This window comes from Danio rerio, chromosome 12 (assembly GCF_052040795.2).
Source record: "Danio rerio strain M-AB ecotype USA chromosome 12, GRCz13ab, whole genome shotgun sequence".
In the NCBI taxonomy this organism is placed as follows: Eukaryota; Metazoa; Chordata; class Actinopteri; order Cypriniformes; family Danionidae; genus Danio; species Danio rerio.
In genome coordinates this window covers 10,958,032-10,973,452 of record NC_141032.1, presented here as the reverse complement: position 1 = coordinate 10,973,452, position 15,421 = coordinate 10,958,032, and the positions used below count along the sequence as shown (strand labels likewise).

At 35.3% G+C, this 15,421-nt stretch overlaps 1 protein-coding gene across 1 annotated transcript; it reads left to right on the top strand.

Annotated features, from left to right (window-relative positions):
* Positions 1–432: 432 nt before the first annotated feature.
* tut1 (terminal uridylyl transferase 1, U6 snRNA-specific) lies at positions 433–15,060 on the top strand. Its single transcript, NM_001030188.1, is given in 10 exon segments — positions 433–551; positions 2,107–2,297; positions 4,972–5,178; positions 5,268–5,382; positions 6,926–7,050; positions 7,664–7,890; positions 8,000–8,109; positions 9,780–9,902; positions 10,058–10,150; positions 13,646–15,060. Coding segments are annotated over 10 exon segments (2,394 nt in total). The 5' UTR covers positions 433–475; the 3' UTR covers positions 14,773–15,060.
* Positions 15,061–15,421: the final 361 nt, after the last annotated feature.

Genomic DNA, 15,421 nt, shown 5'->3' with positions numbered 1-15,421 from the left:
TATTTAAACCTGCTGATAAATGAGTGGTTTGAAGAATAAGCAAGAAAGAAAAAGTTTAAATGACAGTATTTTGTGGATGCACTTTTTAAATATAGTGTTTTTATGTATCATCAAAAGATTTTTATTCCAAATATGGCTGATAAGATTCTTTTGATATGAAATTTGCACTGAATGCTTTCTGCAAACCGTGTTAAAAAAAAGCCATGCATAAAAAGTATTATATTCTCACTGTCTTGATGATTTAACATTTATTTTAAGTTTTTGAGACGATAAATCTACATACTTTTGTAGAAATCAAATTTTGTCACTTAATCATATTTTCTGAGAACCTTTTACAGAGCGGAACTCAATTGCCCGCTCTGCTTTTCCGCTGGACGAATTGAGGCGACGGACGCAACGGAACATCATGGAGGGAGATTTGACTTGTGTTTTGTAGCTCGGACTCTTTCCTTCAAAGTAGCAGCACAGTCTCTCAATGGAGCTCGACAAAGACATCCAGACAACTCAAAAGGGATTTCATTGCAACCTCTGCCATGTTAACATACCTAACAGTAAGTAGCAATAATCTACAAACTAACATCAGCGCAACACAAGTGAAACACGTTTATAAAGCAGAAAGACCTGTTATAATACAATACTTCAACTCAAAGTCATGCAGTTGCGGGAATGTATATTGACGTTTAGATTAAACCAAACGTTTACGTTTCTTGCTTGATTGTTGTACTCATTCCATGTTAATTTCACTCGTGCATAACATTACTGTGTTTAACTTTACATGGTAATCAAGATAATACAATCCTTTCAAGTCGTCATTTTCCCTGTTATGTATTTTTCAATGTACTAAGTTACTCAGTAGGCACGGGCATAGGTATAGGATTCTGATGGTATGATAACCTTGGATAAAAATATCACTGTTTCACGTGTTGTGGTTACTGCTCTAAAATAGGTTCTTCATATTTATTTTTAATTGTCTGTGTAAAAAAACTTGGGTAAAACATTTCTCCCATTTGAACACACACAATATATATATATATATATATATATATATATATATATATATATATATATATATATATATATATATATATAAATAAATTATTATTTAACAAGGAATGTTCCATTAAGATGCAATATCTCTTCTACTAGGGAGTTCTGGTCAAGACAGAAATACATGTCACAGCATATAGACACAAAACTAGTATAAACCATATAATTACTTATTAAAACGTGTGCACTGACAATCTTTAAAATATTTTAAAATATAGCAATAGATTGTACGGATTTCATAAGTAGTATATCTTGAAGCTCATTCCATACATATGGAGCATACTTGGAGAATGCAGGTCGACCTAACTCTGTGGAAAAAATAGCATCTTAAGTAAGAGTATATCTGCTGATCTAGTGTTACAAGTTTTTGAACAGTACTCCAACAAACTAGATATGCACTGTTGTAATTACCAAACTAACAAACTAAAGCTTTAAAATTAAAAACTAAGATGTGTTTATGTTTATGTTGGAACAGTAACTTTAGCTGTCTTCATTAGTTTGAAAAGCACTGATTATTTGCAATTTAAAACAAAATTTTTGGATATCTTTTCTGGAGATACTGTTTTCCTAAAAAAAAAAAAAAAAAAAAACAATACAAAAAAAATCTTAAATATACCGTAGGAACAATATAACGAAAGTTTTTGCCGTTTTAAAACCTTGACTTCTCCAAACCGCGGTATACCTGAAAAACAGTTATCGTCCCATGTCTACTATTCAGCAGATGTTTGTTTTTTTAAGAAAACGTTGGTTTATATTCGCACATTAGTTCATATTTAACATTTTGACAGAGCCCCTATAAAGTTTACCACGCTACTTTGAATATTGGGTCTGAAATTGCAAGTATGTCTTCATAGCAATATTAGCACTATTTAATTGACCATGAACAATGTTTTACTTTGATAGTCATTGGCTGCTAATATGATTTTCCTATTCAGAATTGGACTAGAATAATGCTTTTCTGAAATTATATTATTAAAGAGAAAGACTGAATGTGCTGCTATAAAACCAACTTTACCCCAACTGTTTATTTCCACACTTCACTGTTGTGTTTTTGTTCAGGGCCCAGTTTGGAAGATCATGTTAAAGGAAAGAAACACCTGCATCTCCTGCGCCTCAGAGCTCAGCGGAAAACTCAGGAAGAAAACAGTGTGTTTGTGAGCGGCTTTAAAGCAGACACGTCTCAGACTGAGCTGAAGGAGTATTTCCAACAGTTTGGACTGGTGACGGATGTGATCATGGACAAACAGAAGGTTAATACACACACTGCCTTTACCATCTGTTTTTGTTAATTTTGGTTAGTGATTCAAATAAGCAAGACTGTAACTCTAAATAGTGTAGGGACACCAAATGGGGCTTTTTGTTATTACATTGCCTGCATTTACATGTATTTAGGAACCATGTGATGAAAAAATCCAGGAAAAATAATAGGCTGGGTAAATTTAGATTGAAACCAACCTGAAAGGGTTAAACCTTTGTCATCACTTGCATTTTGTAATATCAATTGCAGTTAGACAGCAGCCAAATTATATGAAAATGTTGATCATTATATTATTAAATGTCTTTCATGTATAAACAACCATGCACCTTTAGTTAGTGAAAAAAAAAAAAGTTAATGAAAAAAAAATCCTGGTGCTGATTTTCTATATGGCACAAATTTCTAAACATTACACTAACATCAACAGATGTAGCAAAACTCTGTCTGACAGAAAAGTATGATTATTCTGACCTAAGCTAATAATGAATCAACAACTCACAATTTATTCATCCATGTTTTCTGAAGCGATCGTTTCAACTGTAAAACCTGCTCATTAAAACTTTCATCATTTTATTATTAGAGTGTGCACTCAAAGTTATTGAGCACGCACATAAACACATGCAGACTCCCTGCTCGGTTGTGCTCCTCCGTGGCCATGACGAGGCGTAGAAAGTGGCCCCAGTGCTTGTTTGCTTCTGCAAACAAGCACTATATTAATTCCGACCTGACATGAAAAAAGGATATATATATATATATATATATATATATATATATATATATATATATATATATATATATATATATATATATATATATATATATATATATATATATAGAGAGAGAGAGATATCGATCATCACAGCCTGCATATGGACAGTTAGTTTTATTTATTTATTTATTTTGTCAGTTCTGTATATGCATAGTTTAGTAATCTACAGAAGTCATCACAGCATTCTCCAGCCAAAATAAGTCCTGAAAAATACCACATTTACAAAACTTCTTGCTGATTTAAAAAAAAAAAGATACATATAAGTTATAACATGTCGGCTTTTTAAAAAAATTATACATGTGCATACTAGACATGGGATGATAACCACTTTCAAGGTATACTGCGGTTTGGAAAAGTCAAGGTTTTAAAACCGTCAAAATTTTCAAACCGTCAAAAAGGTATGTAAAAGATTTTTTATTTATTTTTTTGTTTTGTTTTTTAGTACAACAGTATCTCCAGCAGAAGAGATATCCAAAGGTGCCGTTTTAAATTGTAAAAAAAAAATCTGCTTTTTAAATAAATGAAGCCAGCAGAAGTCTATGATTTATTGGAATTTTTTATCCTGACATGTTTACAGCTCCAAAATATTTATAACATTTCTCAAAATAAAATATATTGTGTGCAAAAGGGAAAAAAGTGTTTTGTTTTTTACCCAGACATTTATAAAGAACTTATTATAGAGCTGTAATCACAATACTGTAAAACACTGAAACCTTAATATTTTTGTCCAACGTTATCATACCGTCAGAAACTCATACCAGCCCATGCCTAGTGCATAGCACAAGAAATAAAGAAAATGAGGTACATCTTGACTCATTCGTGTTGCTAGATTTTGCTATAACTAGTAAATTTAAATACTTTAAATCACTTCATTTTAAACAAATGATCCCAAAATACTATGGCCAACTCCTGCCTTCCATATTAACTCTGTTTGATGGATTAATAAAAATACTTTGAAATACTTTGAGTGTCCTCTGCAAAGTAGCCTTCCATAAACAAAACGGCTGTGTTTTGTTGATAGTAGTTTAGGTAAAATTGATTTAGGATTAAAATTGTTTGAATCTTTGGTCACTGTAATATCATTTTGGTCAAAAATGGCAGATTCCCTACATGCCAATTTTATAGTACAAATGCAGGATAGTATTTGTAAAAATTGCCATGTAAACAGTTGCAAAAACTAATTTGGAAAACCAATCAAATGTGCAGATGTATGTTTTAATCTTGTATAGGCGGGTGTGTAAAATTGTACTGTGAAAAAAATTGTAATTGAACATTACCAACATGTCTTATAGTATGGACCTCATTCTCAAGGAAGCAAAACACCTCAGTTTTATATGGAGGCCTAAAAGTTGCGGAAATTTATATCTATTGTGAGGCAGTGAGGTCTTTAACACCATAGCAATACTTTAATATTACTTTTAGTATTAAGATAATATGTTAGTGCTTAGTTTTATTATCAAAGGTATTGTTTATCGTTTGACCAAAACACAGTGTAATACACTGCAATACAATAACGAATTAGAATTGTACAAATAAACATTCCTCAAAAGTATAATATTTCATTTTTGAAAATATATATACTACATTGATTCAATAAAAATGCCTCTTTAAATCGTTGTCCATTTTGAAATATTAAAATATAAAAGTTATTCATAATTTTACTTTATTATAATAAGTTTTACAACAAAGAATTTGTGCATAAACCTAATTATAATACATATCATAATAAAAGGCATTTTGCTTGATTAAAAATGCATGCATTCAAAATTTATACAATAGGTTTTTAAAAAAAGATTTGATGTTTTCAATACATTGGATGCCTTAGAAGTTTGCCTGTCAAATTAGATGCTGCATATACGTTTATTATAGATTGTAATTGCAGTGTTATTGTTCTGTGTAGGGTGTGTATGCCATAGTTGAGTTTTCGGAGTCTCAGGATGTTCAGGCAGCTCTGGCACAACCACAGCATCAGCTAAATGGACTCAAGCTCCGTGTCAAACCCAGAGAGAAGAAAGAGTTCAAGCTGGCCAGCAGAGGGAAACAAGACTGCAAAAACACCCTGATCAGCCTGGACAAACTTAACTTTGAGCTCTGCAAGGCTATGTCTGTAAGAGCTCTTCACATTCACCGGCATAAACAAAAGCATTTTCTACATCTTCCTAAAACAATGTTTGTGTGTGTATGTGTGTTTTAAAGGTAAATGAGCAGATACAGAAAGTAGTCGAGAGTTTGGAGCTGAAAGACAACGAGAAGAAAGTGAGAGATCTTCTAGTTCAGCTGCTGCAGGAAGTCTTCACAGAGTTCTTTCCAGGTCTGCTCTTGACTGAAACTGCATTCTTATCCTTAGATAGGGTTTCTTTATGACAAAGCTAATAATTAATTAAAATTAAATTGAGTTGGTACACTCTGTGTGTAAGTAGTTACTGTAATTAAATTATTTTTCTGCTAAAAAAGTAACAAATGGGATTACTTTACTGTAAATATACTGTAAATAAATTCAACCGTTCTGTATAATTTAATTTAGATAAAAAATTTGTAAAAAAATTGTTATATTATTTATAAATAATATATATAAATAATATTGCTAGGTATAAATGTACCTATCAAATACAACGAAATGAAAGAAAATACAGCTCCGACATTGTGTTTAAATATAAGATCCACAATACTGTTTAAGAAAATTGTAAATAATTAAGAAATTTATGTCAATATGTGGTGTGTATAAAAAATATGGTGTCATTAATTTTAAACATTTTTTGAGATATATATATATATATATATATATATATATATATATATATATATATATATATATATATATATATATATATATATATATATATATATTAATTTCTATCGTCTATGCATCTAGAGTTTTATTAATATTAGGTAGTATTGAGTAAAGTAATAATTTCTTATTGAGTAATTAAGTTGCTATTCAGACATTGATTACAAAATTACAATTGACTAATATGTAAATCATTTAAATGTTATCTTAATCTCAGGAATAAACATTTATTTTTAAACCTAAGGGGTTTTGCCACTAAAAATGTATGTTCCTCTTGGTGTTGTATAGTTAAAGTCAGAATTATTAGCCCCCTTTTGATTTTTTTTCTTCTTCTTCTTTGATATTTCCCAAATGATGTTTAACAGAGCAAGGAATTTTTTACAGTATGTCTGATAATATTTTTTCTTCCGGAGAAAGTCTTATTTGTTTTATTTCAGCTAGAATAAAAGCAGTTTTTTAATTTTTAAACACCATTTTAAGGACAAAATTATTAGCCCCTTTAAGCTAATTTTTTTTTCGACTGTCTACAGAACAAACAATCGTTATACAATAACTTGCCTAATTACCCTAACCTGCCTAGTTAACCTAATTAACCTAGTTAAGCCTTTAAATGTCACTTTAAGCTGTATAGAAGGGTCTTATAAAATATTATTTACTGTCATCATTGGCAAAGATAAAATAAATCAGACATGAGAACTTAGTTATTAAAACTATTATGTTTAGAAATGTGTTGAAAAAATCTTCTCTTTTATTAAACAGAAACTGGGGGGGAAAAAACAGGGGGGCTAATAATGCATATTAAAGTATGTGCAACACTTCTTAAAATCCAATCAACAGCTGATGCACTGAATCAACCAATACTCCATGATTTCTTTACTTACATGTACATAACAGTACAGAAGAAAAAATCTGCGTTTGCTTCTGATTAACTGCGACTTTAATCAGTGCAGAATTAATTAGTTAATTATTTAATTAGCAGCATTTGTTCTCTAAATGTTTTCCCCTTTTGTTTTCTAGTGATGTAAAAATGATTCCTCTGAATGTTATTTTGCGTCTTGCTATACAGATTGCCAGATTGTGCCCTTTGGCTCGTCTGTGAACACCTTTGGGCTTCACTCCTGTGATCTTGATCTGTTCCTTGACCTTGAGAACACCAAAGTATTTCAAGCTCGTGCAAAGTCTTCAGAACAGGTATGTTGACTACATTAAAGGGTTATTTCACCCAAAAATGAACATTTTTAACCTTTATTAATTTTGGAACACAAATAAAGATATTTTAACACCATTTTGCTCCAACCCAAAACAATGTAGTTTCAGTGGTTCAATTGTGATCAAATGAAGCTCCAAGAGCACTTTTTGTGCCAAAATACTGTTGTTTACTCCTTTGTTTTGTCTGTGTTTTCCACATCAGATCAGTGTGCCCTTAGTTAACACACACCCTGATGATGAGGAGGACAAAAGTGAACAGGATAGTTTTATAATAAAGTTTTTTTTTTTTTGGTACACAAAAGTGTTTTCTGAACTTTGTATGATTATAGTTGAGCCACACAGAATGTTTTAACAATGTTTTTGGTTCCTTTGAATATCTCAAGGATGCTTGAGCTCCTGGATTTCATCTAAAATACCTTTATTTGTGTTCTGAGGATGAATAAAGATCTCCAAGCATTGGAATGACATAGGAGCAAGTAATTAATAAAAGGTGTTTTGTTATTGGGTGAACTAACCATTTAACACTTGACATGTAAACTCAAACATCAAATCATCAAATCTTTTTCCAGTCTATAAAATGTCCAATATTCACCAGACAGGAGAGAACCAGTCTGAGGATTGCCATTCTGAAGACTCCATTTTGTCTGACATTGACCTGTCCACTGCCTCTCCTGCTGAAATTTTGGAGCTGGTTGCTGTTATTTTGAGGAAGTGCGTTCCTGGTGTTCACAAAGTACAGGCGCTCAGCACTGCTCGACTTCCTGTGGTCAAGTTCAGTCACAAGGAGCTCAACCTCCAAGGAGACATCACTATCAACAACAGGTGATTTCTGACTGTGAAGTGAAAAACTCCACTAGATTGTAGTAGACTTTGCATTAGTGACATGCGAGTAGACGTCCGTGTCTCTAATGTCTTCCTCTTTCTGCACCAGATTGGCAGTAAGGAACACAAAATTTCTGCAGTTGTGTTCAGGTATCGACTCCAGACTCCGACCCTTAGTCTACACCATCCGTTTATGGGCTAAGCAGAAACAACTAGCAGGTAATATAATTGAAAATGACAATTAAGTATATGTCTATTAAGTGTCTTAAACATTTTGCAATATTTAAACATTTTGCCAAAGCGGCAACCTCCCGCTCTCCCTCTTGAGGGCAATACGGAAGTAACTGAAACTGCAATTCATCGAAAATCCACTAGTCCTGGCTCCATAAATTTCAATTGAGCCCACTGTTAGAATGGCCAACTTTACAGCAGAAAAAAGGTGTTTACAGCCAGGTACAAAGATTGATTTTGGTTCATAAAGCTAATATTACCCTTTGTGACAACTGTGAGGGGGGTGAATTTTTTCAGTTTCCTTTATATTAGGTTATATTAGGTTATGCATTAAGTTTGCATAATTAAGGGTGTGGCCACTTGATTGACAGCTAGGTCTTGCTGGTCGCCGTCACGTCACCTCAGCTGACTCCGGCAAATTAGCTACTAATTTTTGTTTAGTTTTATGTGGCTTTACACAGTCAGTTGCCTTTTGGGATTATTTTCTACAATTATCAAATGATATGGGATGCTGTGTGCACTTGATTGTGCTCACGAACCATTCACGTTTCCCATGTGAGTAATGTTATAGACTTATATACTATCTCTATAAATGTATTTGTTTTATTTAAGATCATTTATCATTTATAATGTTCTTTAGAGCTGTAATGCACTGCAGAATCTGACAGATTGATTAGATGTGGACTGTAGAACAGTCATCTAAAGTGTTATCATACAGTGTTATGCTACATTTCATTAATAGTCCTAAATTTAATAACACAGACTATATCTGAAGTGTTTGGAAGTAATTTGCGTTTTCCTCCTGTAGGAAAACATCATAAGAACAATACTTAGTGGCTCAATTTATTACAGCAGTGTTTTTAAAAGACTAAACACTTTATTGATATAGTGTACAGCTAAGCACATGTGGTCAGAACACAAACCAGTCGGAGGTGATAAAGTATTAGGCGTTTTCCCAAAGTGTGTCTGAACCAGGTCCAAGCAAAATGCCAGCAGGTGTCTGTAGCTCCGCTCACTCTCCACCTCTTTGCCCTTGTTTGGTATCCCGCCATGAGTGCGATGACGCTCGAACAAAATGGCGACTGTTGGCCATGCCTACTTGTGGCTTCTTTTGCTCTCTTCAGAAACCTATGGGTGACGTCATGGATACTACGTCCATATATTTTACAGTCTATGATTTTGCCATACATGAACACATATTTTACAGCAAAGTTTGTTTTCATTGATATAATATTTGTAATAATGCACAAATCATAACTCTCAGTACTGTAAGGTACATCATTGCAGCACAGTAATTAATAATCTACACATACAGTAGTCAACATTTGAATTGGATCAATGTGTGTTGTTCAGTAGTTTCAGGACAGCTTTGATAAAAGGTCCACTTAAAATGTTTACTACTGTAAAACAAACGTACAACTCAATTCTTGAACGTTCTTTATATTTTTTAATAATACTAATGAAATGAGGCAATCATTTAAAATGTTCTTAGTTGACAATAATATTTACATAAGCAATTATGGACCTAAAATGTTTTTATTTGTTAAGAACACAACTAGTTTTACATTATTTTTAGATTATTTATGGCTGGAATTTTCTTGGCAGTTTTTGTGTAATTTATATGTACCATAAAACTTTGTGTCTGTTTATTTTCATAGGAAACCTGTCTGGCCCGGGTCCATTGTTGAACAATTACGCTCTCACGCTGCTGGTGATCTTCTTCCTTCAGAATCGAGAGCCTCCTGTGCTTCCTTCTGTCAATCAGCTCAAGAACATGGCCTGTGCGTTGACCAAGACTGCTATTTATTTTGGATTTCTAATGTATTTTGTATTGCAAGAAACATAAAATGCAGAAGTAGGATTAAGTTCGGGGAAAGTAGTATCTATTGAGGATGAGATGAGTAGTAAATGTAATAACGTTGTTTTGTTTGTGTAGGTGAGGAAGAGGAGTGTGCTATTGAGGAATGGGATTGCACATTTCCTAGCCAGCCCTTTAGTGTACCGCCCAGCAAAAACACTGAAGATCTCTGTAAGTACCAGATATGATCTTATAGTTGCATCCATTTTATAATTACTAAGATGACAAAACTCTTGGTCATGTAAAAGTAATATGATATTTTATTTAAAAAAATTGGGAAAGAGGCTTTATTTTACTTTAATTTTTTCGGCTTTCCAATTAGCTAGAAGATTGTTCGCACTTCTGTTCTCATTGTCTCATTTGCATTTATGCCAAAAAATTATATATGGCTCTAACCTGATAGAGTGAAGCTTTCTAAAGAAACTTATTAACGTACAACTTGGATGATAATGTCTTTAAGGAAGTCTACCTCAGGAACATATTTTAATCAAGACATTTTGCCATGATTAAAGCACACTGAACTGAGCTAAACTGAACTGAACTGAACTTAAACACTAAAAACTGAACCACACTGTTCCAGTTACTGTGACCATTTATGTGAAGCTGCTTTGTCACAATCTACATTGTAAAAGCGCTATACAAATAAAGCTGAATTGAATTGAATTGAATGTGGATTCAAGTTATCATTTTCACAGTCACCATACTAATGTACACATTCTTTCAAATACTTCAAGTTCACAAAACAAATTATAAATAAAGCTAGCCTAACCTTTATTTATAAAACATGTTAATACGACAAAAGGGGTGACCACACTGTCTACTTTCTTTTTTCTACAACAACAACAAAAAATCTCCTGTATAAAAATAAAATCGCATTTCCACTCAATACACTTAACAGCACTCAGACCAGAGATGGAACCTCAGCAAGGCAATTAATAACAATCTGAAGGCAAAGCTCATGATTCTTGCCATATACACTATACTGTCCGATTGCTCAGCAGCATCTTGACTGCTCAAACTGTGTGTATGAAAACAACATGTAACATGCTCCTGCTTCTTTCTTTGTTTGTTATTGGTAAACCGGTAGATGCTGGATTTATCTTTTGAGCAGATCCAGTGAGGGCGCAAATGCTCAACTCAACTGTGCAATTCCCTCATGAGGGCTGAGTAAAATCGAGGACATGTCAGAAAAGCATCCGATTAAAGATCTGGGGAGGTTAATCGCCTCTCTGCACCCCCTGTACACTGCACAGCAAGAAAAACAATGCATGACAGCTGAAATTCAGCTAGATTCACAAAAAAGTCGCACAAGTCAGTATTCGCCTCAAAATCTGCTGTTTGCCTGGCTTAAGGTCAAATGCTTCTGTAAATTGTACATGTTTAAACTGTTGTTTAAAATGTCATTAAAAGTGAAGCATTGCCTGATTTTAAGAGGCAGGTTGTAGAGCGGCAGCAGTGATCTCCTCTCTTTTTTTCATTTTGTCCACAGAACTACTGATGTAAATTCAGAGCTTGACAATCTCTGAGTTCTTCGTCTAGATCAGATCCATTATAAATGAGGGGACTGTAACCATTTAAAGCTAGAAAAATCTTAAATGTGATCCCATTTCAGTGCCTGTCAAAAGTTTTGCTGCTGCATTCTGCACCATTTGCAGTTTGATAGCCAAATCTAGACTATAATCAAGTCTAAAAAAGAAAAAGGCATGTATGACTTTAAACAGGTTCTTCCAAAATAATACAGGCTTCATTTTGTGTATTTAAGTGTATTTATAAACTAATTTTGAGAGGATCATGTGTTTATGATTGCTTGTGGCTGGTCCCACATTATCCAATTCATGATTCACCAATCAGACAATTCCTAAGCCACTATAAATACCCTAAGTTTCATATAAAAGCCATCTACATTTTGAAGAATCCCCCCTTCCATCCCTACTCCTCCTTCTTCCTTAGATAGGTGGCACAGTGTCCCAGTAGTTAGAACTGTTGCTTCACTGCAAGAACGTCACTGGTTTTAGTTCTTACCAAGCCAGCCGACGTTTCTTTGTGGAGTTTACGCATTTTTCCCATGCTCACATGGGTTTCCACCGGATTTCCTGGTTTCTCACCCATTGTACAAAAAGATGCAACTTAAGTTAATTGACTTAATCCAAATCGGCACCATAGGCGTGCTCCTAGTAAGTAGTTATCTCTTAATAGCAATCACTATTTTTTCATTAGCTACTACAGCATGGGAGTTCTCGATCTACCTGAGCTCAAACTCCCCTCACACTTTGCAAACTCAGGGATCTCTCTTGGGACAACATTCCAAACAAGCTTTATAATCAATCATCAGCTAAGTGTGAACTCTTAAAATTAAAATTGTGAAATTCTATAACAATTCAATGTAAAGTCCAGGGGCCTCATGTACGAAGACTTGCGTGGAAATCATACTAAAACATTTACAGCTTTGTGCATACGCAGAAAAAAATTCAGATGTATGAAACTCTGCGTACGCCAAATCTCACGCGTATTCTTTTGTACATCCGAATGAACGTGAAACTGAGCGCAACATGCACGAGCACACAACCCCTCCCTGCCTCCTCCCCCGTATGAATATGCTAATGACTCTACTTTGGGAAAACCCAACGAAAAAGCAATGACAAAAGCAAGCCAAAAGAGAAACTTTGAACCGAATGTGAATTAAAGGTGCTGCTTTCAGAGGTAGACCGGAGAAAAGCGGTGTTATTTGCAAGTTTGTTCTCCGGAATTAACAACAAAAGAAAAAAATAGAGTGGGGAAAGTTTAGCTGATGCGGTTAACACAGTTGGGTCTGAACATCGCACTGAGTGAATTAAAAAAGAAATAGTGTGATTTATAGGTGTAAAATGTTGTATTACCCTTAACAGTCTCAGTGACGCAGCTCGTAAGACGCATATCAACATGTTTTGACACTTTCGAGCATGAACTCGGTTTTAATCCAGCGTCTGATGAACTCTTTCTTCTTTTTTTCCCCGCTACATATCAGATTTTGCCAACTATTTATCACGAGAAAGACAAGTAGGAATCATTAATAAGTTTGTGCATCATAATTTATTTGCGCATTTATTGAATGGAAATGTTTTTGATTCACGCATGCAAATTCATCTTCAGATAGTGTCTTTATAGCAATGTGCGTGCAGTAGATAGCTCAGATTACATTGGGAAAACAGGCGACCGCTGCAAATTGTGCTTTAAAGTTTAGCTGGTCAACTGTATGGTATGGAAACCTTATAAACCTGCTAGATGAACCTGTCTCATACAACTGCCATTACAAGGCTCAGACACTTTGTAGAGAGGAATTTAACACAACTGCCTCTAGGAGTCGCCAATGGAAATAAAACAGACACGCACAAAAAATGTGCGTACGCCAGCCATAAAGCTGCCGTGAACCTGCGCACATTCCCACGTTCAGTTCATCGTTAGTACATCCAAACGTGAGCGATTCTGAGCGTGAAACCTGGCGTACGCAACGTTTTTGTGCGTAAGCAGCGTTGATACATGAGGCCCCAGAAGTTTTACTTGCACAGACGTCATTACGCTGGCCTTATGATGTTTAATACACCATCCATTGGTGAGGCAAAGTGGAACAGGGACAAGCAAATGATGTGCTTCTCTCTTTTATAACTCTCCCCATCTCCTCTCCCTCAGGCACTTTGCTTTTTGGATTCTTCACCTTTTACTCCAAGTTTGATTTCCCTGCGTCAGTGGTGTCTCTGAGAGATGGCCATGTGCTGCCTATCACAGACTTCCTCAAAAGTGACATGGAAGCGTTAAAAACTGCAGATGCCTCTAGTCCCAAACCAAAGCGTTCTTCAGCTCCAAGACTGGGCCCTATGAATGTCCTTGATCCGTTTGAGCTGAACCACAATGTGGCAGGAAACCTTAATGAGCGAACGCAGAAGAACTTCAAGAGGGAGTGCTGCGAGGCTGAGAAGTACTGTCGCAGTCTGCAGTACCAGCGCAAATCGGCCAAGGGCAAATCCTGGGGCCTCGTGCGACTCTTTGCACCGCAGAGTGAAGCTGCAGCCTCTTCACAGCCCAGAGCTGAGAAGGTTTTGGAGGTCAGCGTCCCTTTCAAGCCAGCCAGTCTCCCAGAATCCTTGCGTGCCCAGCTGGCTTCGGCTGGGAAGGATTTTCGGGGGCTCTGGTTTGCCGAGGTCTGCTCTGCTGTGCAGAAGGTGTTTAATGAAATCTTACAGTGTTCACCCACAGAGGAGACTCAAAGTTTGGACAAAACCGACAAAAGTGGAAGTGAAACAGAGGTAAATAATAACCGGAGTCTAGAAGATGCTAGCATTCAAGTGAAAGGTGAGGCTGGTAAAAAGAGGCCTCTTTCAGTAGAGGAGGGTCCATCAACCTCCACCATTACACAAGCGAAAAGACAAAGGCTAGATGTTGACCTGGAGCACCCAGAGCCACTCCACTGGACTTGGACTCAGAGGAGCCGTGTTTGGGCAGGCCGGCGGAAAGTGCGGAGAGATCTCTTGAAGACCAGCGATGAGGCATCCAAACCTGAAGGAGGCTGTGTGGATATGGAGAGCAGGGTGACGCAGAGCATTGTGGAGAAAGAGGAGAAACTTCACGATGCGTTGGAGTTCAAAGTGGACGCTGAGGTTGTTGGAGGGAATGAAAGCACTAAGGTTGTCCTCCGTTTCCACCCGAGCAATGATACTGCAGGCGTCTTTCAAGATTTCTTCCATTTTCTGGAGTCCTTCCTGCCTAAGATGGCAGAAACGATCATGGGCAGGGCAGAGGACATTACAGATATGTCGTAATTTAGTTTTTTGTTTGTTCAAAACTTAATTTGATTAAAATCTTTATAAACTTGTGATTTTTATGTAAAGCTTAAAGGTTGACTTTGTAAACCTTCTAAAAAAGATTTCTGTTCTGAGAATATGAGAACATACATGCTTTTGTTTTTGCATGTTTTGACTTCAGATTTGTTTCCTGTTTGAATTAGTTGACTTTTGTTTTATTCCTGATGATTTTGGCATGATTGCCTCTATAATGTGTATATAATTAATGTGAACACTCACATTAAAACTGACGGTTTGAATGATTGAGACCTGGGCTTTGGCTTTCTTTATAAAATTGGTCACATTTTCTTCTGAAAATGTATATACATAAAATATCAAAAAAAAAAATTGTAGTTCAGAGGTTAGTTTGTGAGTTAATCTGTAACACTTGACAATACAGCACCTTTAGATAATGTTAATGTGTTTTACACAAACAAGCGATGAACAATGCATTTAATACAGTATTCGTTCCTCTTCGTGAGCAATAATGAAAATACAGATATGTAGAAATACAGATTTCTATTTCTCGATTGAAAGTCAGTTTACTTTATATCAGGCATGTCCAAACTTGGTCCTGGAGGGCCAGTGTCCTGCAAAGTTTAGTTCCAACCCCAATCAGACACACCTG